General features: G+C 39.0%; 1 protein-coding gene across 1 annotated transcript in view; it reads left to right on the forward strand.

Annotated features, from left to right (window-relative positions):
* LOC112556955 (low-density lipoprotein receptor-related protein 4-like) overlaps nucleotides 1-18,687 on the forward strand; it is a 209,862-nt gene extending 191,175 nt beyond the window's left edge. Inside the window, exons 30-44 of the mRNA XM_025226459.1 lie at nucleotides 322-490; nucleotides 746-876; nucleotides 1,202-1,361; nucleotides 1,908-2,029; nucleotides 4,578-4,625; nucleotides 5,013-5,066; nucleotides 5,952-6,059; nucleotides 7,003-7,325; nucleotides 8,156-8,313; nucleotides 8,634-8,784; nucleotides 9,644-9,769; nucleotides 13,134-13,244; nucleotides 14,571-14,735; nucleotides 16,457-16,525; nucleotides 18,250-18,687. Of these exons, the coding sequence (XP_025082244.1) occupies nucleotides 322-490; nucleotides 746-876; nucleotides 1,202-1,361; nucleotides 1,908-2,029; nucleotides 4,578-4,625; nucleotides 5,013-5,066; nucleotides 5,952-6,059; nucleotides 7,003-7,022 (812 nt within the window). The 3' untranslated portion in view covers nucleotides 7,023-7,325; nucleotides 8,156-8,313; nucleotides 8,634-8,784; ... (3 more) ...; nucleotides 16,457-16,525; nucleotides 18,250-18,687. The remainder of the gene's footprint in view (nucleotides 1-321; nucleotides 491-745; nucleotides 877-1,201; nucleotides 1,362-1,907; nucleotides 2,030-4,577; nucleotides 4,626-5,012; nucleotides 5,067-5,951; nucleotides 6,060-7,002; nucleotides 7,326-8,155; nucleotides 8,314-8,633; nucleotides 8,785-9,643; nucleotides 9,770-13,133; nucleotides 13,245-14,570; nucleotides 14,736-16,456; nucleotides 16,526-18,249) is intronic.
* Nucleotides 18,688-26,577: the final 7,890 nt, after the last annotated feature.

A 26,577-nucleotide genomic window follows, 5' to 3' on the forward strand; every position in this document is an offset into this window, starting at 1 on the left:
TTTTACGTATTCTGTAATCAAAAAAGACAGTCAAAATGCAATAAAAACTGAAAAGAATTGCACATTACTCAAATCAATATATGTAAATGACTACAAACCATAAAAAGCATGCCATTGTCATCAGCGACTCTTAACATTATCGCAGTATTGGTCAATGTCAAGTAATTTACACACACCCTGGTCTTATATATGTCAATTTATATCTGTTAATTTATATTTGGTTCTAGAAAATTGTATTGTTGGTTCAGTGACAAAACTCCTCTAAGGTATTTGAGTTAGTGTGATATTATCATAAATACTCATTTGTTGACTGTCTTTAAGGAGGTTATCTATGGGGCCTTTCTGTGGACTCTGTGTCGAGGCTACTGTTCTACGCCGACGGCGGCAACAAGGTCATAGGAATGATACCACTGAACAACAACATTCATCACATTGTCGTCGATTCAGACATTGGTCAGCCTATAGACATCGAGCTGGACAAACACAATGGGTGACTATAATTAGCTTTGTAAATAATAATAAACACGTTGTAATCCTTAAATACTTAGGACTTTAGAAAAGAGTTGGAAGGAGCTACTGAAAAAGGGTGTTAAGGTAAGAATAAAAATAAATAAAAGTAAATGAGAATTAGAAAGAAATATACAAATCTTTGTGTCGCAAGATGACACCATAACTCAAAGACATTCAAACACGTGAAATATAAATTTACTTTAAATCGCTCTTCAATTATTTGCACAAACCACAGTGTCCTCTACTGGAGTGACTACACCAGGAGTAGAATAGAGAGATGTAACTATGATGGCTCGCACCGTGAAACAATAATTTCCTCATCTCAACATCTTAAACGTCCAACTGGTCTTGCTTTGGACACAGAAGGTGAGATGTCTGATTTTTCTTGAACTTATCGCTTATTTTTATGTGAACTTACTAAGATTTGTTCTTACTTTTATAATCATAATTATTTGGTTTTACTTGTAGAAAGCAGGCTTTTGTCTTTTAGCCTGTTTATCGATGATTTGTTGTTGTCTGCTTGTACCTCATCTTTCTTTACTTTGCATAAAATGATCCGTAAGTGTAAATATTCGTATCTTTCAGTTCCTGATATCTTTCATACATGTGTTTGTGTTTATACGTATGTATGTGATGAACGAATGCATTTATGAATGTGTGAACGGGTGGATCAATGGGTGTGCACGTGAAGGGAGGAGACTTTACTGGGCAGATGCAGGCACACAGCTGATAGGATGGACGGATGTGGACAGCAAACGTTCTGAAGTTTATTTTAAACTGGAGGGCTCAAATTTTATGGGCCTGGATATCTACCACAATGAGTTGTTTGTCACGGACTGGGGACATGAAAAGTAAGCTGTGATCACTTTTCTTTATCTTACAGCAACAAATTTATTTTTACAATGACCAACTTTATTTTCACCATTGGGAACTTTGAATGTGGAAAACTGCTCTAGTCATAAACGCAAGTTAGAAATAAAAGATTAAAAGTTCATTGCAAGGTTCAGGGTTGAAAAGATGTCAACAGCGAAAAATATGAGCAAATGAAAAAGAAAACGTTCTTAGCAAGTGACAGGTATATATATATTAACAAACAAACTTACATCAAGACTATTCAAGAAGTGTATGTACCTACATCGCACACACAGACACACACAGACACACAGACACACATACACCACTACTAATTCATTTGAGGTTGAGCAGCTGGATTGCAGATGTGGATTAGTAAGTAGATTGTGAATTTCCCTTTACCCACCTAAAGACAGTTCACTAATACTTGTACTTCGCCTTTTGTTGAGTGGTAGCCAAATGTCTGCTAACTTTGTAGTTCTGTGTCTACGATACTTTGTGTTATATTTTGTATTTCTGTTTGTGTTTTGGCGAACTACTACCAGGGGTCTGTCACAAACAACATACATCTATCGCATTGGCAAGAACGGAACAATGATGGCCGCTGTACAAGTTAATGGCAGAGTAAACGATGTTTGTGTCTATGCCGAGGAGAGTATACATAAAGGTGAGTAAACATTCATAACAGGCGGGAAATTTAAAGCAAGAATGTGAGTTTACAGTAGAAATGCAGAGGAGATTATATTTTTCTCTAATGTTTCCTTCATTTGTCTGTGTTTATCTGTTTTGTTTAGACACACCACTGCGCATGTCTTAAGCGGTGATGAGTGAATCAGGGTTAGTGAGTGGGTCAGCTACTTCGCATGCGTTATTCAGTTTTTTTATTGTCCACTAGGGCGTCCCTTCCTCTCCTAAAGGTCTTTGAGTGATGAATAGACAACAGATGACAACACCAGACCAGTCCACTATCTTTACTGTAGCCAGAAGCGGTTCCAAATATCTCAGGGTGTCAACCGTGTTCTGTACTAAGTGACTGGTTTTGTGTCCCTTGTAGCAGATTCATATCCTCCGTCTTAGGCACGAACTTCAAATTCCTGTATTTACCGGTTCACACTGCCAGGTTTAGTGACACATATTAGATGTGAACTTAGATAACTTGTACAACATGTATTTGGCATTACCACCTGATAAATTGGACTTATCAGTGGTCTGAAAATTACATTTTTGAATACACGATTCTCCCATGGCACTTACTGAATTTGCTGCTTTTCCACCCCTTGTCCATCTTGTTCTGTTGTGATTATGACTGAATGTACCCGGTGCTTTCAGCTAAATGTGACCTAACTACAACACGAGATCGTACAACAAACAATAAGACGGATAATATATGAAATCAAATCACAAAAAATGACAAACTATTGTTCTACATGTTTTTTCTTCATTTGCCTTGTTGTTAATAGTTGTGATTATAGTCATTTGACTAGTTCGCCTGTTCTTCTGCAGATTCATGACACTCTCCATCACTTTCTGTGTTTTCTGATTCCACTGTGTCTTCGATGTTTGTGTTTTATTCCTTGTCTGCCTAGTTTATCCTTTGTCCGTCGTATTCTTTGCATGTCTCCTTGTTGTAAGCACTGACAGCATGTCGCTTTTTGATCGTTATTGTGCGCTAAAGGACACGTTTATTAGATACATGTAACAGAAAACATAGTAGATATAGGATTGCTCAACTAGCGTAGCTGTCTTTTCTAGGTGTCTTGTCAGATGTTACCCACATCACCTCACCTGTCACGTAGTCACTTACCTGGGGAGCACTGATGATAACCGTACGTTGACTCTCTTGTAGTCTGTCAGGGTACCTTTATGTATGTTCCAGTTACCCTGGTTTTTAAATGTAAATTTTTAGCGTGGCCCCAGGGAACCGGGCCCGTGGGCGATAGCTACCCTGAACTACCCTCGTCGACATAAACGGCAAGAGAACTATACGTACCATACTCACACGTTGATCAGAGGTTTTACTACACGGCTCCGAACCCTATACAATGTTGTTCCCCGAATTCAAAACTCTTGTGGTTCTGAAAAACTGCTACTTTAGCAAGAGAATTTCAGTATTTCAACGTCCGAATAACCCTATTTGCGTACTTCGCCAGCTGACAATTAATTAGGGAGTGATTCAAAACCGACAGCTTAAATTTACAGGCGAGATCTATCTCACCTACATCTGAAAAAAATACGCAAACGATTCAGGTTTGTCTTTAAGATCCGATCTCGAAGTACAAGTAAAGTTGGCGTTACAGATGATGAAGTCGATTCGACTGCTGACCAGCTGCTCCGTCCTCTGATGTCGTGCCGAGGAGTGTCCTGCTAGGTCCTCGTTTCTGTATTTGTTTCGCACAGTTCACAAACACACAGCGAGGGATGCTATTGGTCACTCACTCCCCATCCAATCATCAAGCAGCCAACACTGTCAAGAAAAACATCACTCTACTGACCCTCTACACAGTCTACAAGTGGCGTGGTGGACAGGTGACTAAATCCTCTCTCAGTCAACCTGGTGTGGGACCCTGAGGTGTCACACTCTTCTGACTGAAGCTCTGCCATCCGGCTTGTGTCTCTTGGGGAATCTATCCATTTAAAGTTGTCTCCCCTAACACATCTACGTTTCTACCACACACACCTCTACACTGGTACATAGTCCCCCCACCCTTTCTTGTTTAAGGGGTGTATAGATATAGACGTACTCTGGAAATGGAGTTTTAAAATAGTATAGAAATAAACTGACGCTCTAAAAAGAACATAAACTGATTTCATCGATTTCATTCAACCCTACTACTAGTAGTTTTATTTCGAATGTATTAACAATCTGTGAACATAAATTACCACTTGTCACGTGCCTTAACTTTTGGACTCTTTCCGATGCACACTCCCAAACACACTTGCGCTTTACACATACAGTAAATTATTGGAAACTTTATCAAAGTAAGAAAATTCAAAGCTTCACCATCTATGTCAAACGTGTATGTTATACAATCAGGATTGTCAGACCCTTCTGTGTACGTGGATCTTTGAGGTTTGTATATCATAACAAACAAAGTTTTTTGTCTCTAATCTAGCAATCGGTCAAACTCCATCTGTAAACAGCTAATATCCTTTATGTTGCCAACTTTCAGTTCTATTTGTATTTGAAACTGTCAACAAAATATTTATATTTTCAGCATCTACTTTACCAACAAGCGAAGAAACAACAAAAAGTGAAAGTACAGGTAGTATTGAAAGTTTCAGCTTGTTAAATCTCAGTCATTTGTAATTAGGTCACATGTACTGATATGCCTAACTCAAAATGTCCTTGTAGATGTAGTAATGAAGATATATATTCCCGTAACATCAGACCTCTCTCTGTATGCTGTAGTGTTAGGCGCTGCAAGGACAGTGATGAGAATGTCGATAAAAGATGAAAAGAATCAAGTTGCACAGGAAACAGAGTAAAGCCTACTTTTCGTGGCAAGTACAGGTGTTGTACTAGTATATCATCAGGAGAGTCAGATCCTTCTGTGCACGTTGATATTTGATGTTTGTATCTCATAACCGACTGATGTGAAAATCTTGTTTCCTCAGCTACACCAACCTACAACCTTTATTTCTATTTTCAGCATCTACCCCACCAGCACCAACAAGCGATCACACGATAAGAAGTGAAAGTACAGGTAGTGTTAAAAGATTCACTTTTGTCCAATTTACTTGTGTTTAGGTCCAACATTTCAAATAAAAGAAAAAGCGTTTCAAAGGCATTTTATTTTACTTTTTTACTGACAATACTATTTGATATTATAATTGCACTCATTCTATAATATCACCTTTTAGACCCACATAGTTCTTTATCAAAACATTGTTTTAAAAATGTATGTTCCACAAAAATCAGACTGTATACTATATGCCACAACTTTTGTTCCTGGTTTAAACCCTGTTGCTTAAACAACCATGGGATGTGTTTGCGGATTTTTATCATTTTTTCATTTCCGGTGGATTTTTCAATGAGCTCCATGTTAAACACTTCTCATGGTTACAATGTTCACTGCTCACATATTAATAATCAAAGCCGAACATAATTGAAGCATTGAGATTAGTGTCTCAAACACACACCCTGTTCATGCCACAAGAGAGACAAAATAATTTCCATGCAGCTTTCAAGTTCTAGAAATTTGCGGTTTACAAGCCAGTCTCTGTAGGAGGGAGGACAGAATGCGGGAGTCTGATGAGGAGCCAAGGTTTGGGGCAGGAGTGTGGACAGACAAGATTTCAGTAAAGTAGTCTGGGGAGGTGAGGGAGGAGCTTCAAAGAATCAATAGCATAGAGTGAAGAGCTTGTAGTGTATTGTAGCTGTAACTGCTAGAGAGTGAAGAGAAGAAAGAAGTAGTGTGACATGTTCACTTTTGCGAGTCCGGAGATTGGGGCTTATATACAGGTGGGCTCATTACACCGAAATTACCGGTGTGTGTGTGTGTGTGTGTTTGTTTTAACGGAAGAGGGTATATATCATACACAAGATTGCAATTGTTGTTTTTACTTTTATTACATTTTGGTGGAAACAGACTCTGATGGCGCTAAGACTTTAAACATCATTTTGGTCAGCGTCGTCGTTGCCTTGGTAGTAACTGTTGGTATCGCCACTCTCATCGTTTTCATCAAAAAAAGGAAATGTAAGTAAACATCAGGACATATTACTAACATAAACTTGACAAAAATGCACCAAAATAACAAATAGATTAAAACATTCATTACTTTGAATACACTTTAAACATGACAAGCATAACAGTTACAACAGCACAAACACGACTCATGTCATAAATAATCTCTAAGTTTACAGTTTTATGTGAGAAGAAATCACTCGGACATCGTCGGTCAGTTTTTGCGGCCACAGGGCAAAGGTTACACACCGTCACACAAAGTCTCGCTGTCGCTATAGCAACGCTCAAGGAAAGCGAAGAAAATTTGCTGATTATTTGTTCTAGCGTAGTGACAATTCTTCTTTGAAAAAGTGGAGAACAAGAACATTCTCGTGTCTTTTGTGGACACAGACTTATCTGGTCGATGCAAAGGTAAGAAAATGAATTTGTTTAAATCAGTCTCTCTTTAGAAGACTTTGTTTCCATGTAACATAAACAGGAAAACTTGAAGGTCTGTATATTTCCGAAATTTCTGTAATGTGCAATTAGTCTAATATTTTTGGAATCATTGCCGCTTCTTTTTTGGGGGTTTTGTGGACTAATTTCACTTTTTTGCCGTCTTGATCACATTTTCTTGAAGACAAAACATGAAACACTTCAAATAATCTGCTTGTTGTTAGAAAAGCTTTCAACATCTTCAGTTACGTAATGTAGAATCTGTTAAGTTCAGCAAGGCCTTGATACATCCACCTATCAGCCTGTCTTTATTCTGCCCCACTGTAATAACTGTTGCCACTGATAACCATTATTAGGATGGGATTTCAGTGAGTGTCGTAATTGTGTGGGTGTGTGGGAAGTGGCTCTGTTGTCTAGTTTATTGCTTGTGAGCTCCTAAGAAAGAAAGATTTCTGTATCTTTTGAAAATAATAAAGATGTATTTTATTGTAATGATCTGGCCTTTTATTCAATCAAACAGATCAGCGAAACACCAGCTAGAGGCACATCAACAGACATTAAAGACGGACAAATTTGTTTCTAAAGCAATCCAGAGCTCAACTCGCCCAAGGAAAGAAAGCAAAGTGAAAGCATAGGAGAACAATCCAGAAGATGGAGTAGCCGAAGCACAGATCAAACAGTGGACACAAAAAGTAACATAGATTTAAGGAAAAAAGAAATAAAGACCTGGCGCCCTGCACCCTGTAAGGCAAGGAGACATCACTCAAAAACAGTTTTACATCGTTATTCATCCGTCGACACTTTTTCTCACACTCAACGGAGACTAATGGGTCTGAGACCAAGGTGTGTCTTGAGACAATCTTACAGCGTCCACTCAGAGAATAAATAATAATACCACTAAGATTGCAGTGAAAGTGAATTTTGCTCATTGCATTTGCATTAATGTGTCTTAATCTTGAGATTTACTTATCAGTTTATCAACTGAAGTGAGTTTAAATTTTGACTTACTTTTTCATTAGAAGTTCAAATGTTCAAAGTATTATATTTTGTAACTTAAGTTTCGTTATGTACTCATATTTGTGAAACTATTGGTTTAAAATTAAGCTTAATTGGATCATAGAGAAAAAAATATAACACTCGGGTTTGTCTTTACTATTACAGCACTTTGTAATAAATGTGTATCATGTGTTCACTAAGTACTATCCTTGAATTACTATTCTTAACTCCCTGTCATCTTAACAATCATGTAACGGCTCCATCTTACACTGTGTATAGTTTCTACATCCCTTCATACCTTTATCCATTGCTTTACCTTCTACTCTTGTACCTCATCTTGTATGTAGTTCTTTGTGTCTATATGTACCGAACTGTCTGCTGGCTGTTATCTTTCATTTACCATGATTGGTCTGTGCAGAGAGTGCGTTCTATCTTGGTCGTTATGCTGCGCGTTTTAAGTTCCTTTCCTCATCCTCCTCATCATCAATTATCAATCATCAATCAATCATCATAATAATTATAATAATCATCATCATTATCATGCAACTAATGTCATCACGCTTAATCAAGCAACTACACATCATCAGATCCGGTTCTGGTCGTCTCTCTCCAGTGAATTACCTTGCCTGAATTGTGTGCATTTTTATTTTAATTCTTTGTTCAATTATGGCTTTCAGTGCAGGCACGCCATAGCTTAAAAGTTCCTTCAAAGGAACACCCTCCAGCAGACCTGTCACAGCCAGCACTGGACTAATCTTCTGGGGTTTTTGTGTATGGGAAATTTCCCATACTTCCAGTGGCTTGGCCTGAAAACAAGAAGATAGTGCTGCAACTGGTAAATCTCCAAACTTACATACAACCCAGTGACGCAAACTGGCTCATCACCAGTAATACTGCAAACGCACCATACAATTCATTAAGGGATGTAATTAGGAGTGTACAGTGATTAATCCATTATTGTAAATCCAGCAGGTACAAAGGAGACCGTTCAACAGTAAGAAGGAATTGCAGAGCAGAGGAACAGTTTCACAAAAGTTTTTGTTAGGATTTAACATTAGTAAGAGAAGACAAAGATTAACTCAGTTTATAAACACTTGATACTTTTGGAGCCGATGGGCTCAGTGTTGTATAATATCCATACTTCTATTGCATCAGTAGCTGACGATGATAGACTAACAAGAGGAAAGTAACGCTGAGAGAGAGAGACTGAGGCAAAGGGAGAAAAATGGAATTTGAAGATTCAAGAGGCTCACGCAGGAAGAAATGACCATCTGCTGGAAGACACTGGAGCGTGGGAAGAAAAAGGGTTTGTGAATTGCATTTTCATTGCAGGTGCCGACGCCATGTCTTCCTTTGATGAGCTCCCTGTTGGTGTCATCATCTCCCACTTTGGCATTTAGGTCTCCCATAATAATCTTTAAATCTCTTCTTGGTGTCGGGTCAAGCAGAGGCTGAGGGGAACTGTAGAAGTCTTCTTTTTCCTCTTCCTCTCCTGAATTTGTTGGGGCATACACTGGATGATGGCGATCTTCCTTCCTCTAGCGTGTAATCTTGCTGACATGAGCCATGGTGAGACTGGTTCCCAGGCCTTCAGCACCTTTCTTGCCTTTGTTGACATCACAGTGCTACTCCCTGGGTGTGATCGTGGTCCAGGTCTGTGTGGCCAGAGTAAATAATGGTTTCTCCTTGTTGTGAGTTGTGGTGAGTCTTGTGTTGTTACGTGTATGAATGACGTCTTGTGTCTGACGTCTTGTGTACGTCATTTGTTCCACGTCGCTTACAGCGAAGAAAAATGACGTCATATACAAGACAAAAGCAGTAGCTCTACAAATAACCGAGTGAGCGGGAACACACAACGCTCTTCTCCGCCATCTTTATGACTCTCTCAATGACATTCCTCTCAGCTTGTGCCTCTTCGACTCGATTTTCCTACAAATCTCTTCCTCATCGTCATCTGCGGGGACTCGTCGAGCGTTGTGTGTGTGTGTGTGTTGTGTAATACGTCGTGTATATGCAAGGTAAGTGTACGTTTGTCATATGACACTCCTGATGTTAGTCTAGTCTGGCCACTTTCCTTCCATTTGGTTTCGCATAACCCAAGAACCCTGATGTTGTATTTTCCCATTTCTCTTGCCACTTTCATAGAGGGTTCTTATATGTTCCAGGTCTCTATCCTGCTTCTTGCCTTGATCGTCAAAAGATGAGTCGACGAGCGAAGGCTTTCACCAGCATGCGTCATAAGCTCTTCTAGCGAGGAATCTTCCCGACCAGGCTCTTGTGGTATTTTTGAGGTTTCTGTAACAGTTTTTGTTTTTACATGAGTGGGTTGTAAGCCCAAAGAAACAAGAATGGCCATAAGGGGCCATGAAAGGAGACCGAAAATATGAGAATCAGTTACAAGCAGGAACTCCCAATCCATTCCGCAAGCAGATCGGTTCGTGTATTTTCTGAAACCCTCAGGGGGAGAGAAGAGTTGGGAGACCAAAAGTGTTTTGGTAAAGAACAGTATATCCCCATCGCCTCACTTTTCACATAGTCAATTACCTTGAGAGCACTGATGATAACCGTACGTCGACTCTCTTGAACGCTATCAGGGTACCTTTATGTATGCTGCAGTATTCCTGGTTTTTAAAACCAAAACGTTCCCACTGGCCCCGTGGTGGGCGATAGCGACCCTTCACTCCAGCTACCCATGTCAGCATAATCTGTAGGGGAGCAATACGTACGATAATCACACGTTCATCAGAGGTCTTACCAGAGAGCTTAGATATAGAGATGGTGCACTCCTTCTTTATCCTTAATTGTTAAGAAAAGTAGTGACGCAGTTGCGTCCCTTCGAAACGTGATGCTACGCCCCGGTTGCTACTACTCAACCACTACTACACAAAGTCATCGCTAGCAGTGTTTATCTTTGGAGTAAATGTCTATGTGTTTGCGATATGAAATGACTTTTATCTAAGAACAGATTTTTGTGTCTTTTATTCATGAGAATTGCTTAGATGAGGGTAGTTGGGAGAGTTTTAATACATGTATGACAGCTGACTATATTTAAAAAAGGATAACTTTTATAAATTCAAACAGCACATCCATGAGCACAAATTTGCATTTATTTAAAATCCATAAAAATCTAATTTATGAGAATTTATGAATATGAGAAAAGCAGTTAAAAACAGAATTACACATGAATATACACATGACTTACACATGACACATTCAGAAGACTAGCTCATATACTGAAACATATAGATTTCTGTTTACATACAAGCAGGCAGCAATAAATTCTCACACAAATCATAATACTACTAATAATCATAATTAATAACAAATCATAATACTACTATTGATAATAATGTATATATTTATATACATTCATATCCCTTATTGTAAGAACATTGGTGGACAATTTAAAGATAACAGCTATGCTTACTATGAAATATACAGCAAGCAGATACTCAAAAGGGATAATTCTCACATGTACTTTAAATAAAGATTTATAACATTTTCTTTCACACTGTTCTAAAACAATTTTTAATTACTTTAGCTTAAAAGCTACAAATGATGTAACTTCAACATTTTTCGATTTCTTTTTGTTCCTTTTTCAAAGAAGACACAGAGCTATCTTTAAGAGAAAAATGAAGGCAAACATTGATAAATAGATTAATCACACTTCCTGTTAGATCACACTCACCAAGTGGACAACAGAGGTCAATGCTTTTTAGGTCTTCCCACAGAAGTTGAATCAACTGAGATTTAACTTTTTTCCCAGGAAGTAACTGGTCAATATTTTTACAATAGGCACACTCTAATATCTGAACTGTCTCACTCAGAATTTTGCTCAGTTTTTCTTTAAGATTTGTGATCTCCATCATTAATTAAGCTTTTGTAGGAGAATCTGGCACAGTTCTAGAGCATGCAGGCTCAACTGCAATATCTTCTTGTTCTTCTGCAAACAGAGGTGTCCGGTCACTTAATCCCCAGACACTTCATCCCCGACACTTCATCCCCGACACTTCATCCCCGAGACTTTTAATCCCCAGACACTTCATCCCCGACACTTCATCCCCGACACTCAAGAACTATTTTCATATCATATTGTTGAAGAACATTAAATTTACTAGCTTATATAAACTTTAACTAATGTTGTAGATGTTCAAATGACGTTGAAGTTAATAGCATGATTTGAATTTGAACTTCAATTAAATTTTTCGCTGACTTCATAATTTTTATAGTTAAGGATTTAGTTTAGGGATTAAGTGTCTGGGGATGAAGTGTCTGGGGATTAAGTGACTGGGAACCGCAAACAGATGCATCAAACAGATGCTTATAATGTACTGGACAATATCACCCCTCATCTTATAAATATTTTCTTAATGAATGAAAAATAGCATGAAGGCATATTATTTAAAAACAATTACCATGCAAGACCACAGCTTTCTGTGAAATCCTGGGCTGCTTTGCAGAAGTGGGTTTGGACATTCTGTCCATTGGTAGCTTTCTTGAAGAATTAAGTTACCTACAAATACAGCTACATGGAAATGTGATTTACAGATTTTGTACCTATTAGCATAATGAAAAGGAGTTAACAGTAGCCAAAATATCCAATAAATCTATATGTAGAATCTGTTCAAACACACATTCAAACAGACCTTTTTCAGTGCAAGCCATGATCATCATTAGCCTCATGTGCCTATTAGAGTGATCTCTCGTGATAAATGTTAATTAAAAAAATAAAATATAACAGAAACAAAGGCCCATACTGGTAAAATATGGCTCAGTAATATATATTGGAATATGTTATTATCTACTAATCATAAGTTACCAACCTTGCATGGTGGATTTGGAATGGAGGAAACTGTGGGTACAGTATTCCACACAATACTTTTCTTTTGGGTTGGACAGTTGTACTGACTTTCCTCAAAATGATCCGAGCAAAGACAGTAGCCTTTTCCATACACATCAGATGGTGTAAGATGGTCAAAATCTCTTCTTGTAAATTCATCCATATTTTGCACCTGTTGTAATAATTTTTGAATATATTAATAACAAATCTTTTTATAACACCTCACCCCAGTGACGAATGCCTTAAATGATAATACTATAACAAATTTAAATAGGTTTCTAATCAGATAAGTGAGAATTCATCACACAGTTTCACAGTATAATCAGTAAAGTCGTTTTAATAATCATAGAAATCGAGAAAACGCGTTATAGTAGACTGCTCTCAACTACTGCACACTTATGGATCGTAATTTGAGAATAAATTCGTAGCTTACCTCTCTTCGTCCTTTGGGAAATTGTGGAAACGTTTTTCTTTTGATCTTAATTTAAACCTGGCGTTCTGACAGTTAATTGCAGAACAAAATTGTCCACCTTGCCTCAGACGATCGTCTTCGCTTGCTTGTGTCATGTCGTTTCTTAGCATCACGTTACGAAAGATAACTCTTACCGACGAGTTTCCCCTGCGGTCACGAGTGGACCTCTCTACCTAAGCTCTCTGGTAACACTTCTTTAAAGTCACACGCTACCTGTCCTAGAGACAGAGAGCTACAGGAGAGACGAGGAGAGAGACAGTACACAGCATGTACAAGAGTTTGCTGTTCTTCCGTTAGAAAGATTGTAACAATGTGTCACCCAATACCTCCTTTTGTTTTTCAGAAGCAGAGTCTGTGACCACTAGCACCAAGTTCATCATTGCTGTCTGTGTTGTGGGCGCTGTCGTAGGAATTGCTGTCATCATCGCACTCGTCTTTGCCTTCAAACAAAGACGTAAGACGAATGACACCAGCTCGGGTGATGCATGTCTTCCGCGTCCTTTATGTCTGTACATTCGTAGCCATTGTCATAACAAAACTTTTGTTCCTAACCAAACCTTAAAAGTAGTTTGTACAGTAAACCTAGATGTACGCTTCTCAAGCTAATGAGCTAAAAAGTGTATAGCGAACAAGAAACATTGTCTGTAAACTTAAGCGTTTTTATACATTTAGCATATCTTTTGTTATTACAATCGACCTAATGACTTAAGCACAAAAGTGAACCTCTTTTATTACTGAGGTACAGTTGCTGCACTACAAGTGTTAAAAATATATAGTCGTACCTTTATGGTTAATAGACAAGACAAATGGAAAAGTCAAGTCGTACTTCTATATCTGCATTCTCAACGATTCTCAGTTGAGTCGGTTCTTCTGGTACCGAAAACATGATACAAAAATGATTTTAAATTCTTTAATGTCCATTGCCTTAACTTTTAATAACATTAGCAAAGAACAAAATAACTTCGCTATGTTATGATGGTCCCCACATGGTACTAGTCGAGCCCGATGGAGCTGCGAATGCCCGCGAATGAAATTTCGACCGGTATTTAAGAAACAATTACACCTATTTACATACAATAAAGACAGCTGTGACACTCCGTTTGAAAGAGCATTTCAAAGCATTTACGCATTTTTGTGCATTTTAAGAATTATAGGTTGTGATTCGTTGTAGTAAAAGCAAATCAAAGATTTAACTATATGGGAAAGATAATTCAAAATTCGAGAAATAGGTCAAAAGTTAGAAATGAAGAAAAAAAATATTTACGCAAAATATATTATTATAAAGTACCAATTGGTACTTAAGCAAGCATATATGTTATTATAATATACATTAGAAGTTAAACACTACTTACTGTTTTCTTCTCATTTTCTGCTGTTTGGGTACAAATCCGTGTCGAATTAAGTAACCAGGAACGAACATCAGCACGGCGCTTGATCAACCAAACCTTTGCCTACTTTCAAACATAACGAAATACATGATTGGCTGACTTTCAGCTTTTGAAGGGAAGTAATCAATAGTGGAACAATTCCTAAGGGTTCCAGTGTTTCCTTCCTTTTATATTCATTCACTACGCACAGTATTACAGACTCAGACTGTACTGTGGTTACAGCAATACATTCACCAAGGGTGTGTGATACCTCAACGGACTGAGGATACACAGTGATTACTCTTATTCTCCTTTAAGTCTTATTACTTAAACGAATGATAAAAAACAATTTGTCTGTATTCACAAAGAGGTGACCTAGGAACATACAGTCTTTCGGATGATGAAATGTGCAGGTCAGAGCAATCCCGAAGAATATGTGGCTTTCACGCAGAGACAGAACACACCGGAAATCCCACTGGAGTCACTGGCATCAGCACCAAATGCTCTTCATTTCAATCCTTATGAAGAAATCCCCAGTTCTCAATCCGGTTATGGAGATGGCTACTCTAATAACACAGGTAGGCACACTCAGAATGCTTTTTGCTATCGTCAAACCAGGTACAACTGGTCGAAAGACAATTAGTTTACAGAAAAATACTTGTCTTCTCTTTCTGCCATGTCAGTTATAGCGAGCGAAAGTTGTTTATCGTGATCAAGATCATTTAATATACCTGGTCGAGAGGGGGTGAGCACAAGACTCCTTGTGGTGATGGCAGCTCTAGGGAGAACTAGTTGTTGATATTCCCTTTCCTACTTAAGTCTATGTTACTATATCAATCTTGTCATCATAACCCAAGTGTTTAAACAGTTGACTTGGGAAACATGCCACGGAGTTATTTGTCCATTGAGCCTACCACTCCACTAAGTGTCGGGATCTTTGTTTATCCCTTTACTACTACTAAAAAAAGAAATGTTACACATCATGGTTTTCACGCACCCCGTTTCAAGTGTTTGTGTTTACATGTTTCAACAGCCACAGGACTCAGGGTTGGGATAAATTTTTCTGGTAGTGAGTAAACGACAAAATGCACAGATGATACACATCCCTTGTTCACTGCTTTCTTAAAAAAATCTGTCAAATAAGCTTTTTATTGTACACCTTCTTATTGTTGCCTACCTAATGTTACTACGTACCTGGCTTCTCACACTATTACATTACATAATGATTCAGATCTTTGTTCTGTTCATCCACTCAAAAATATTTTCTTGGTCCACAAGAAGGAGTTATTTGACTTTTCTGTAGTCTATAACAGTTGTAGATAAATATTTAAAGTACAAGCGTTTAGAGGACGTTTAAGGGGAGATGGTGCCATTCACATCCCAACATTAACAGTGTCTACAGCAGCCACCAGCGAATATGCAAACAACGTCTGTGGCAAATGGACAGTCACGACTTGTAAACATAATGGCTACACAGAGAAACCTTCAATGCCATGTCACACCTTGTGGGACGTTGATAGGTGCCTTTACTCCCCCAGTGTTACCTGACGTGTGACAAGTCTTCCTTTCAGTTCACGTGACTAGCTGATGATTGGTTGAAGGATTGTGGTGATCTGCTTGTCCACGACAGACAGGTTTTTCCACTACTGGTATAATATTAATTTCTTTCCTCATAGTACTTACTAACTTTTGAGCCCAGTACGGGGCTTTTTCCTGTACAGTTTCATCTTCGTGGCTGGTAAGATTTACCTCGTTACTTTTGACCCACATACTTAGTTCCCCGGGGACAATATTTTGTGTTGGACATGCTAATGAGGGAACATTTTACAACCATGTTCGAGTACAGCCTTGGCCATTGTCCAACTCGACCTTTTACTGTCCCACCTTGTAGTGCTTATATTTCTACACGACCTTAACGCATGTTTTACCAATAAAGAAGTCTGTAATAGTCTTTCTTAGCTTCTTTGAAGGTCCCCGTCAATACTCATGAAAAATAGAGAGACGACGAAGACATGTTTTCTCGTAAGCGATCAGCCCTGAAAGATCGGGCCATCAGCTTCTCACCTGTTATTTGTAAGCTTTACCGCTACAACGCCCGTAATATCTCACTAAAAAAAAGGAAGTAAGTCGTTTAAGACTCACACAGATTACGTTGTTACTTGATTCCCTTCCCCCCTCCATGTTAATCTTGTCATCACCAACCGTTTTCCCCACAGAGTAGATTATGTCGGCATAGATTATCAATAAATAGATGATTGAGATCGTACATGTTTGTGTTGTTGGATCATGATTTGTGCAGGTGACACAAGCTTCGATCAAAGTGTAAGAAATGGGTCCGCTCTTTACCTTACACCGATGGGCCTTACAGGTAGGTTCACCTAGCACATGGTCTAATCAGGTTTCAAAAAATAAAATAAAGTTACTTTTAAAACGTTTTTTTCTTCTTATTCTATTTTTCTTGTAAGAAATAGTTTGCAATCAAATAAATAAATATATGGAATTGGTTGAGAAATGATTATCAAATTTCAAATATCAAAGTTCTTTAGAAAAGGATTAAGAGACATCAGACAATAGCTCAACTAAGCTTCTACAAGTCGATAAACAATCAAAATAAGCAAACATAACTTTTCAAAATTACAAAACTGTAGACGCAAACAGATTAACTCTGTAAGCCTATGCTGTTAAATATTCAGTGAATTAATAATTAGCGCGAGAGGAAAGAAGAATTTATTGTTTATACATGCATTTGCGGGTGTACATTGATAGTCAAACAGCAGAACATTAAGCTTTGACACTGCACGCATTCAGCTGTTTTAAAAACCTCACAAACATAATGAACATTTAGAAATATTTTATGCTCTAGCTCTTGCTTTAAAAAAAACCAAACAACAACTTCGAGACACATTGTGCTGCATGGGATTTTAGTGAACCTATATTTTTGGAAAAGAAGTTGTCTCTCAGGAGGGATGTTCTCGTCTCGATATGACTATACCAAACCTCAGAGGAAATGCGACAAAAGAGATAGTAGGTGGGATTCGTCAGCCACACACTCACACCTTGTAAAAACAGAGACACCAGTAGTTCTGCACACTGCACATCCCTCATGTTCCAGTCCGATTGTTTCTGGGTGGTGTTGCTGTGTTGTGATTGAGAATGTCAGTACAGTCCACTCTCCCTCCTTGCCCTTTGACACTGGACCACAGTATCCCTCCTACGTCCAGTCAGCCTGTGAAGGAAGTAAAGTCGTTGTGAGGCTTTCTTGGTCGGGGTCACTACATTCTTGTACATGCTGAGTTTATTTGATATGATGATACATTAAATCTGAAATAATTTCTTTATTATCAAAAGAGCGCATGTCATAACAGCAGAAAGGTACACAAGTGTAATAAAATTGAATATATATATAGAGAGAGAGCTAGTAGATTATTTGTAGAATAAGACACTCAAAGTTTCGATTTTCTACTATGATATGATGCTACAAGAAGTGTTTAAACAGCATTATTGAATTGTGTGGTTATAAAATTTACTGTTAATTATTTACTATTAAAAATATTCCAGAATAAGATGTTAGACAGAATCTCTCATGCTACCGAAAGTTTACTCTAAGGTGGTCGTTTAATAACATATATAAGCAGTATTTTACACATATTCATTTACGAAAAGTCATTTTCCTGGGTTTCGTTAACATTTTCTTTGTGTATGAATTAACATAAGATATGATTTTACCGTAATTTTGTAACTGAAGTGCAGACATCTTTAAATATATAAGTTTTACGTAGTCTCTCTAAATCGGAGTTGGTGAGTGATAGTAAAACTGTGGCTGTGTGGATTTTTTTATTTATTTATTTTGAAGGTTATGAGTGGAACCACATGCTGGTTGGCCACAGGCTTATTTTTTAAAATCATCGAAGGGCACAAACACCGTCAGCACACATTAGCTTGTAATTGTTCTAATTTTTGTAAATAACAACAATAATTTATTATCATTTACCACGTAATTCTAAATAGTTAGTCTCCTGTACTTTGAAATCTGTGTGTATTATATATTTTTTTCTTTCATGTAAATTCTTCTATTTGTCTCCTTTCCTACAGGTGCGGACACAGCAGAGCCAGCCAATGCGTAAATCATAGATAAACAGCAAGCTCACAATAAGACTGTTTTCTTTTACTTGATGACTATAAAATTGATTAATTGGCATAGTTAAGTCCTTAGTCAGGTGTGATAAAGACTTCTCTGGCTCCAATAAACAACAAAATATTTACTATAGACCGAATCGCAACGCGGAGCAATCGTTGTCAGCATCGTAAGGGGAGGGCAGCACGAAAGTGAGGCTGACACCATTGCCAGGCAGACCCTTGACTGGAACCCTCAGGGGAAGAGGAGAGCTGGGAGACCAAAATAGACTTGGTAAAGAACAGTAGAGAGCGAGGTAAAGGACGTGGCAACCACATGGACCCAACTGAAGGGGGCTGCCCTATAGCGGGTCCGCTGGCGAGGTGTTGCTGCGGTCCTATGCTCCTGAAATGAGCAGCAAAAAAATAAATTAATGTTTATTATACGCTACATCACATGTCGAGTCTTGTGTTCGGGGAACAGCAGGGGTGGGGGCTCATGATCACGTGATAAAGTCTGTGATGGACGTGTGAGTGTTGTACTGTGGTTCTATTGTCACTTATGTTGAAGTGGGTGGTGAGGATTGAGGTTATCTCTCACCCACGCACCTGATTAACGTTTCGACTACAAACCACGAATACTGAAAACCTATACTTATGTATGTATTTGCATTTTTTATGTTTTAAAAAAATCCCTGTTATCATACGTTAAATGAGACGTGTGCTTTTGTTTTCGGGAAACAGCAGGAGAGGGTTAGTGAAGCTGAATGATCGACGTGTGATTATCGCCCTTCTTCCTAGGATTCCTTTGGCCAGTGTTCATGTTTTCGCGTAAAACGCAGGAACACACACACACACAAACAAACAAAAACGCACAAATAAACAAATAGGCTTCCTAAGTGACTCTAAGAAGCGAGAACCCCAAACTCAGTGATAATTTCATGCAAACGAATCAAAGCACAGCAGTCAATGTCCCTGAATGTCAAGACTATTAAATAATAAAAGACGCAGTGGAATAAACTATCACTAAAAGTATATAATCATCTATGACATTCAAAACATCAGCAGTGGCAAACCTGACAAAAACAATTTTGATGAATGTGGCAGAGAAAACAAAACCAAAAAAGTCGAGTCCCAGTCCGGAGATCCAACGGAGAGGATCAAACAAATAAAAATGTAAAGCACAAAACTCACTGCTGTAAAAAGAGAACAATACATTAAAGAACAAATTTACAGATACATTAGTAAGCTTTTCATAGACCCCACACAGAGAAGCAAAGAGTAGCCACAGAAACCACAGGACTCAGTGATCGCCAGTGTGAATTCGTCTTAGTTTGTAATCAGATGAATGTAAGCAGCTTACACTCCATCATCTCCTTCTTAACTTAAATTCGCATTATTCTCATCGCTATAGAAGGTCTCTTGATGATTAATACAAATACTGCAAATGTTTCTTCAGTCTAATCTCACTACAGTAAATGGAACAACAGACGAGAGGACGAGCAAGACATACGCACAACAGCGTGACGTGTCAGGGATAAAGGTGACGTCACAACATCTACCCGGTTTCTCATCTCTTTTGGGAAGGGTTCGTGTCTCGCAACACGCTGGACGGAGAAAAAGTCTGACACTCAAGTCTACAGTTAACTTGCTGAGAATTCGTCTCTCCTGACTTAAATATAAAACTCTTCAGTGTATAAACCACAGATACTTGGGAGAGTAACAACTCTGTATTGTAAAGAGCTAAATAAACTCTTATACTAAATTTTGTCCGTTATACATCCTCGTCTAATCATAATATGCTGAGTGTAACTAAACAAAGCTGTAAACAATTGAAGATAGAAATTGAATTAAGAATTAGTCGCGAGCAACATAAGCTTTTGTTTTCGTGCGATCCTTACCTGTTCAGGTCTGTTTGTGGTGTTGGTTAGCCATATGACCGCTGACCCTATTGTCGTTATTTCTTTTGTTCAGTCGTCGATAAAATCCTCAGGCAGCTGTACTTCGGGAGTCAACACGAGAAAACGAGGTTACACGAGTGTAGTCGACCGCTCAAGTGACGAACTCCAAAGGTCGTTTGTTAGGAGGAGACGAGCGATGTCCGAACCCGCAACATCCATAGTAGCCTGGGCACAACTAATACTTACACACCCTGACACACAGGACCTACGAACATAAAGTTGTGACAAACAACAAACACCACCAGGAGAGTCTTTAAAAATCTTTACCTCGACAAGATGAGTAACAAGGCTGGACTCGGAGACCGCGGCACACTGGTCTTGTTTGAAGAGAGGAACTCCGAGGGTCTGAATACAATTTTTGATAAACAATACTCACTTGCTCTAAACACACTTATTATGACCAATCGCGATTACTGTGAATACCATAAAACAGAATAGAAAAAAATAATGATAAGAAAATACCATAAAAATGTTAGGCCACGGTGGATCCATGACATTTTCCCCAAAATTAAAAAAAAAGGAATAAACCATTAAAAAAAATTTTGCAGCTTTTGGAGGCGATAGCATTTTTAACAGCAGTTCTTTTTCGTTTTTGTCTTTAACATTTGCTGATCTAATTAAGTAAGAGATAAAGCAACTGCCATTTTTAACCCATCATTGGTTGACTCAGCTTGGAACAGATGTTGCTGTAGGGCAAATGCTTATATCGTGATTTACAGGTTTCTGTAACGGGTAGATTTTATAAACAACCGAGGTATGAGATGTGTTAGTCGTGTGGCTCATCTGTGCCATGGATGGTGACTTTGTTTAATAAATTTTTGCGCATAAATGTGACTAGTAGGAATCTCTTTCGCATTCTTGGAGCAAACTCCCCCATCCTTAAGCCAACAAGCCACCTCCAACCTCACACTTACACACCTACACATACACAATGATTGAGTTCTGCGCAAAAGGGAGACACTAAGAAAGTGTGAAGTGTTATTGAGAGACGGAAAGTGAGAGACGATGAAATGAGAAAAGAAGGAAGACTGTCTTTCCTGATTTGAATGCCGATGCCTTATCAGTGAGAAACACTCATGGAGGTCTCTAAATATTAATTGTAGCTTAGCCCTGGGATATGGACATTATAATCTTGTTAAATCTGCGTTTATCCTCTCTGATATTTCATCATCCTATCTGCCATTCTATAACCAAACGTTTGCCATTAATTTTGTTTGTTTTCGTGTATGTGTGTTCGTATAATTCTGTGTATTTTATTATTAATTTAATGTGTATTTTTTATTTTTATTATTTCACCCGACTGTGAATGTCGGACATATATCCTCAAGCAGGCCTGACGAGAGGGGGGGACAGGGGGGTCTGGTGTACCCGGGCCCGCGGCTGTCAAGGGGGCCCGGCCTTGGTCAGTGGATTTTTTTTTTCTTCTTCTCCTTTTCTTTTTCTTTTAAAGAAAGGTCTAAGGACAGAACACCCAAGCATTACACATGCAGAAGTTGAGTTTCAAGTCTGTAGAATACAATTTCGGGGTGCTGGGGCCTGTCGTGAGAAGTGTAGTCAGCGGTTATCATATTCTCGCTGGACAAGCCAAGAGGCGACGGCTGCTGGACACCAAAGATTTTATCGCGTGTGAACCGCCCTGAAGAACGTTCGTGCCATGAGATTGCTGGCTACAGGTGCCACTACGGGGAAGGGTGGGGTGGAGGAGGGGGCGGGCCCTGCAAGCAAATCGGACTTAACAGTGGAGATCAGGCAGGTATGTTACTGATGTGTGCACTCTGTGAACCGACATGGTGGGGGCCCGCCCCTGGCGCTGCAGCCTGTAAGCGAGAGACATCAAGGCTGCTTTTTTTCGTAGTTACTAAGCAACACTGAGACTTTCTTTAACCGTATCTCCATCACCAAAGAAACAACTACATTAGTCTACACAGTAGATCCTTGATACAATGAGACTATTTTATCCTGTAATACTATCACAGCCAGCAAAATAGAACACATCATTGCAAAACATTTTAAAAACTGCCGTCCCGCACATATTAGGCTTATAAATTGATCACGGTGGTGTCACGGGAAGTTTGGAGCTGGAGGAGGATGATAAAGAGGAGGCTAGCATGAGAAAGGTAATTTAAGTGTAGAGACAGTGTTCGCACGGTGGGTGGATGGCCCGGATAGAGGTAGGGAGGAGAGTTATGTCACCGGGAGGACTCTGACTACTGTAACTAAAGGTGTGGGACGATCGCACGACCTCCCGCGATGTACCAGCATCGCCCTGTAATAACACATCGGCCTCCGACCTTCTTTTGCTCTTTGCCGACAAAGCCCCCGGTAAAAAGGAGATACTATCTACCCATCATCCGTCCCCCAAAGCCACCTCGGAATCTTTCTTATTGTGCGCTAGTTGTCTTCAAGGAAGCTGTCATATATGATGCTGTATACAGTCAAATCTCGCTACTATGCCACCTACCGGGACCGAGCAAAAGTGGCATAGTAGCGAGGGTTTGTAAAAACGGCTTTATTTGCTCAAGTTACTTGTCAGTCCTATGCTCTCAAGAATCGTCGGCTGGCGCTAGCTGTCTCCTCTCATTCTCCCCCTCGCCTCTTCATCCTCCACCCCTCCCAACCACATCCGCGCACCTGCATCCTGTCGCTAGTCGACCCCCTCACACCTTCCCACTTTCACGTGGCTGTCACCCGGCCAGCGACCACCCGACCCCCACATTGCCAGCCTCCACCCTCCCTGTGTGCGTGCTATGTTCCATCCCCTAACTGCGATGTCGCACACTACCTGTTACGAAATTGAGTATTCTTAGTTTGACGGGGCCTTGGCGGAAGTGGCGATGTCAAGGTCAGGGCGTACTGCGTCTTAATTTTATATATATTTTTAATATTTTTTTTTATTTTGTATTTTTAGCATTTTAGAAGGGATCTATAAAAAGGTGGGGTAGACCTAAGTGGTCGTTATTCGATTTTTCTGAGTTTTTAGTAGTACTCTGTGTGAGTTGGAAGTAAGAGAATGTAAGTAGCCTGTGTGGCAGTCCGCTGATTATGTGGTTATAACGTTGAGTTGTTGAACATTGAAATAATACTGAGAAATATTACAGTGTGAGCCGCTGTATACGTGTTCTATCCTCTGTTCAACGGATGACTGAAGTGACTTTGTACAGGAAAGTGTGACACCGCAGATTTTCAGATCTTTAAACGAGCCAAGTTACCGCTACGGTCGTAACACTACCATACAGAATAATAATCGAGTTTATTGGCAAATAGCATTTGACAAGGCAGGAACATCAGTGTCAATGAGAGTGACTAGCGTCTCAAATTGACTGACAATAATGAAGTTTGTGAGAAAAGCTCATAAAGTTTTTAGTCAGCAGGTAAAATGACAATATTAGTACTGTATAACTTTGTTCTATCAACTATTACGATTCAGCTAAAATATGCTAAACATTTCTATTTTTCTGTCATTTTTACAAAACCTTCTAATCTCCTTAAATATTAAAAGTATTAACACTTACTAGCTAACTAGTCTTTAAAACAGACGCTTTGTCTTCTAAAACTGAGCAGGTATTTTAACGGCTAGTGACTGATGGCGGTTGAAGTCGACCGAGTTTATGCTTCGTAAAAAGTTGGATGAATTCAAAATTTCTGCTTTAAAGAGTCTGAAGGCGACAGTTCAGTTCAGATATTTGTTTACGTGTAACAGCATGCGTGTGTGTTGTTATTGTGTGTGTGTGTGCGCGCGCGCGTGCGGTTTCGCTAAAGGAATAATACAGGAAGGGACTTTCGATAGGTGCTGCGTGTTTATGTAAGTTGATAAAAATGATAACTGAGCTCTGCTGTTCGTCGCAGCAAACACTTTTTTAATGAGGTTATTAACGACACTCGATGAAGACTTGTTTAGGCATTTACTTCTTCGGTTCTTCCTCTTTACATGTAGAAGTATAAATCACTTACATAGAGAACATTTCCTTGCACGTCAGTGAGCTTAGTACAAAAGCACAGCACTTAGAACAAAAGGCGATGTGATACATCTAGCAGTTGTTCTAATCTGTCGAGGTTTTGACATCGCTGCTGACGTAACAGTCCTTACTAAGGGGGGGGGGGGGTTTGTGGAGCGGGGTGCTACAAGTCTGATCCTTTAACATCATTTGTCCTCATTTACTAACCACTTGCATGTAAACAACTTTATGTTCAAGTAGTGATGTAGATCCTAGTGCACTTGTCCTACTGTTTGCAGTCTATATTTCGTTACTGAATGAAGTGTAGATATTGAGATTCCAATTGTAAAATACATTATATACTGGGAAAATAATTTACGATTATAAGTACAAGGGGCCTGGAGAGGTCGTCTGTCCCGGGGCCCGGGCTGGCTCTCGGCGGCCCTGTCCTCAAGCAAAAGTCATTGAAACAAACCTGGAAAACAGTAAAAAAAAATCAGTTTGTGTAAGTTTTATTAAGAATAATATTAATACATTCAGATCAGTACAGCAGGGCTTCTGCTTACGCAAAAAAGTATGTACAGTAGGCATTAAAAATTCGGAGGACCCCTTTGATTTTCGTCAATGGGGTCTATTCAAATTTGGGCAAAGAACAGAGACCCCTTAAAAATATGAAGAAGGGGTCCCTGGGACGCCAAGGAATTTAGCCTTAGCAGAAGCCCTGCAGTACATGATATGGCCTATTCGATTATTCAGCAGCAATTTGATGCTTTTTGACATTGAATTCACCAGTTTTAAGCAGTCTTGATGGATTTTACGAACTTCATACCGATGTTTATGAAGGCCAGACTCAACTTTACACAATCGCAAGTTCTCAGTGGGGTTAGGATCAGAGAGTTTGCAGGTCCCTGTAGTACGTTTGTTTGATTATTTTCTTGACATTTTGATATAGGGCTAGACCATGCTGGAAAATTCAGATTCATTAAAGAATAACCTGTCCAGGTGGTGAACAAGTCTTGTGCCAGGCAGTTCAATGTATTGCTGTTAGCGCATCATGCCATTGACTGGATGCAAGGAACCCAGGCCATGATAGCTAAAACAATCATAAAACATCTTCACAGTTAGATGTGGGCATTTCACAGCTTTTTACCTGGTGACCTTTTAACGTTCTGACTTCACTTCCCTTTTACAAAAAGAAAAAAAGAGTGAATACAACTATTCTACAGACTTCAGTGCTTGACTGTCATCTCTTTGCCAAGATTTGCTTTTTCACCAATTTACAGATATTCTACAGATCATCAAGAGGCACCATCGAACAATAGATGAACTAATTTCAATTTCTGTAAATCTGATATCACATTTTAAGGCGTCACTGGTTTTTATGGAATCTCTTATTTCTTATTTATCTGGTCAGGTATGTGTTATCTCTCTCTGTAGTTCTCATCTTTCTGCCACATTTGCCGGCCCGCTTTGGGTCAACAGATCCTGTTTCATTCTTCAGTTTGATGATAGGGCTGACAGTGAGCAAACTCACAACAGTTTTGACTCTGTCTGTGTAGTTCTTTCCATTGAGCTCATATAAAGTCACAATACCTGCATGCTTTCTGGATGTAGCATCCATGTTAGAAGGCATCTGCTTTGGAAATGATCTGATATACTGTTTATATAAAAATATGATGCAATAACGTATCGCCCAATACATCAGCATCTTTGCATCTTCTATGAAATTTGTGGCTACAAGTCACAAAGTAAATATCTTATCATGGATTAAAAGCAAAAACAGTTAAAATATGTAGATACATTTGTAAAACAGATTAAGTAGACACTAAAAATGACCAAATAAAGTTTGATTTAATTACTTTGCACAAGGGTTTCGATATGTATGTGCCTTGTATTAAAATGTAATTTCGTTTTACTTGTGTGAAGAGCAATGAGTCTGTTCTATAATGAAGAAATGCGCTGTGTGATTACAATTATTATGATTATCCTATTATAATTATCCTAAAAGCTTTATGATAATGACATCTTTGATGCTCTGATGCCCAGACATAAAATATGTTAATTTATGCTGGGTCCAATAGGCTTGATGATGATGACGATGTGACGATAGTAGAAGCTGATGGCGGCTAAAGGTTTAGGTCTAGGTAAGCACTGCAAGCATTGCCGACTAATTCTACCCGCCAACAGTCACAGGACGAGCGGCTTCGTCTCGTCCACGTGTTCATCCTGGTGAGTGTGACTAGCTAATCATCGGGGAAGTCACGTGACGACAAACATTGCATACTGACAAACCAATGGCATTCATTTCTCAAGTCTAGATGAGGAAGCTGTTGAAAGGAGGCAGAGAATTTACTGGCAACCATTGTCTCTGGTGAACTTATTAAACGGAGAAGCAGAACTGATTACAGACA

The sequence above is a fragment of the Pomacea canaliculata genome, linkage group LG2 (assembly GCF_003073045.1).
Source record: "Pomacea canaliculata isolate SZHN2017 linkage group LG2, ASM307304v1, whole genome shotgun sequence".
NCBI lineage: Eukaryota > Metazoa > Mollusca > Gastropoda > Architaenioglossa > Ampullariidae > Pomacea > Pomacea canaliculata.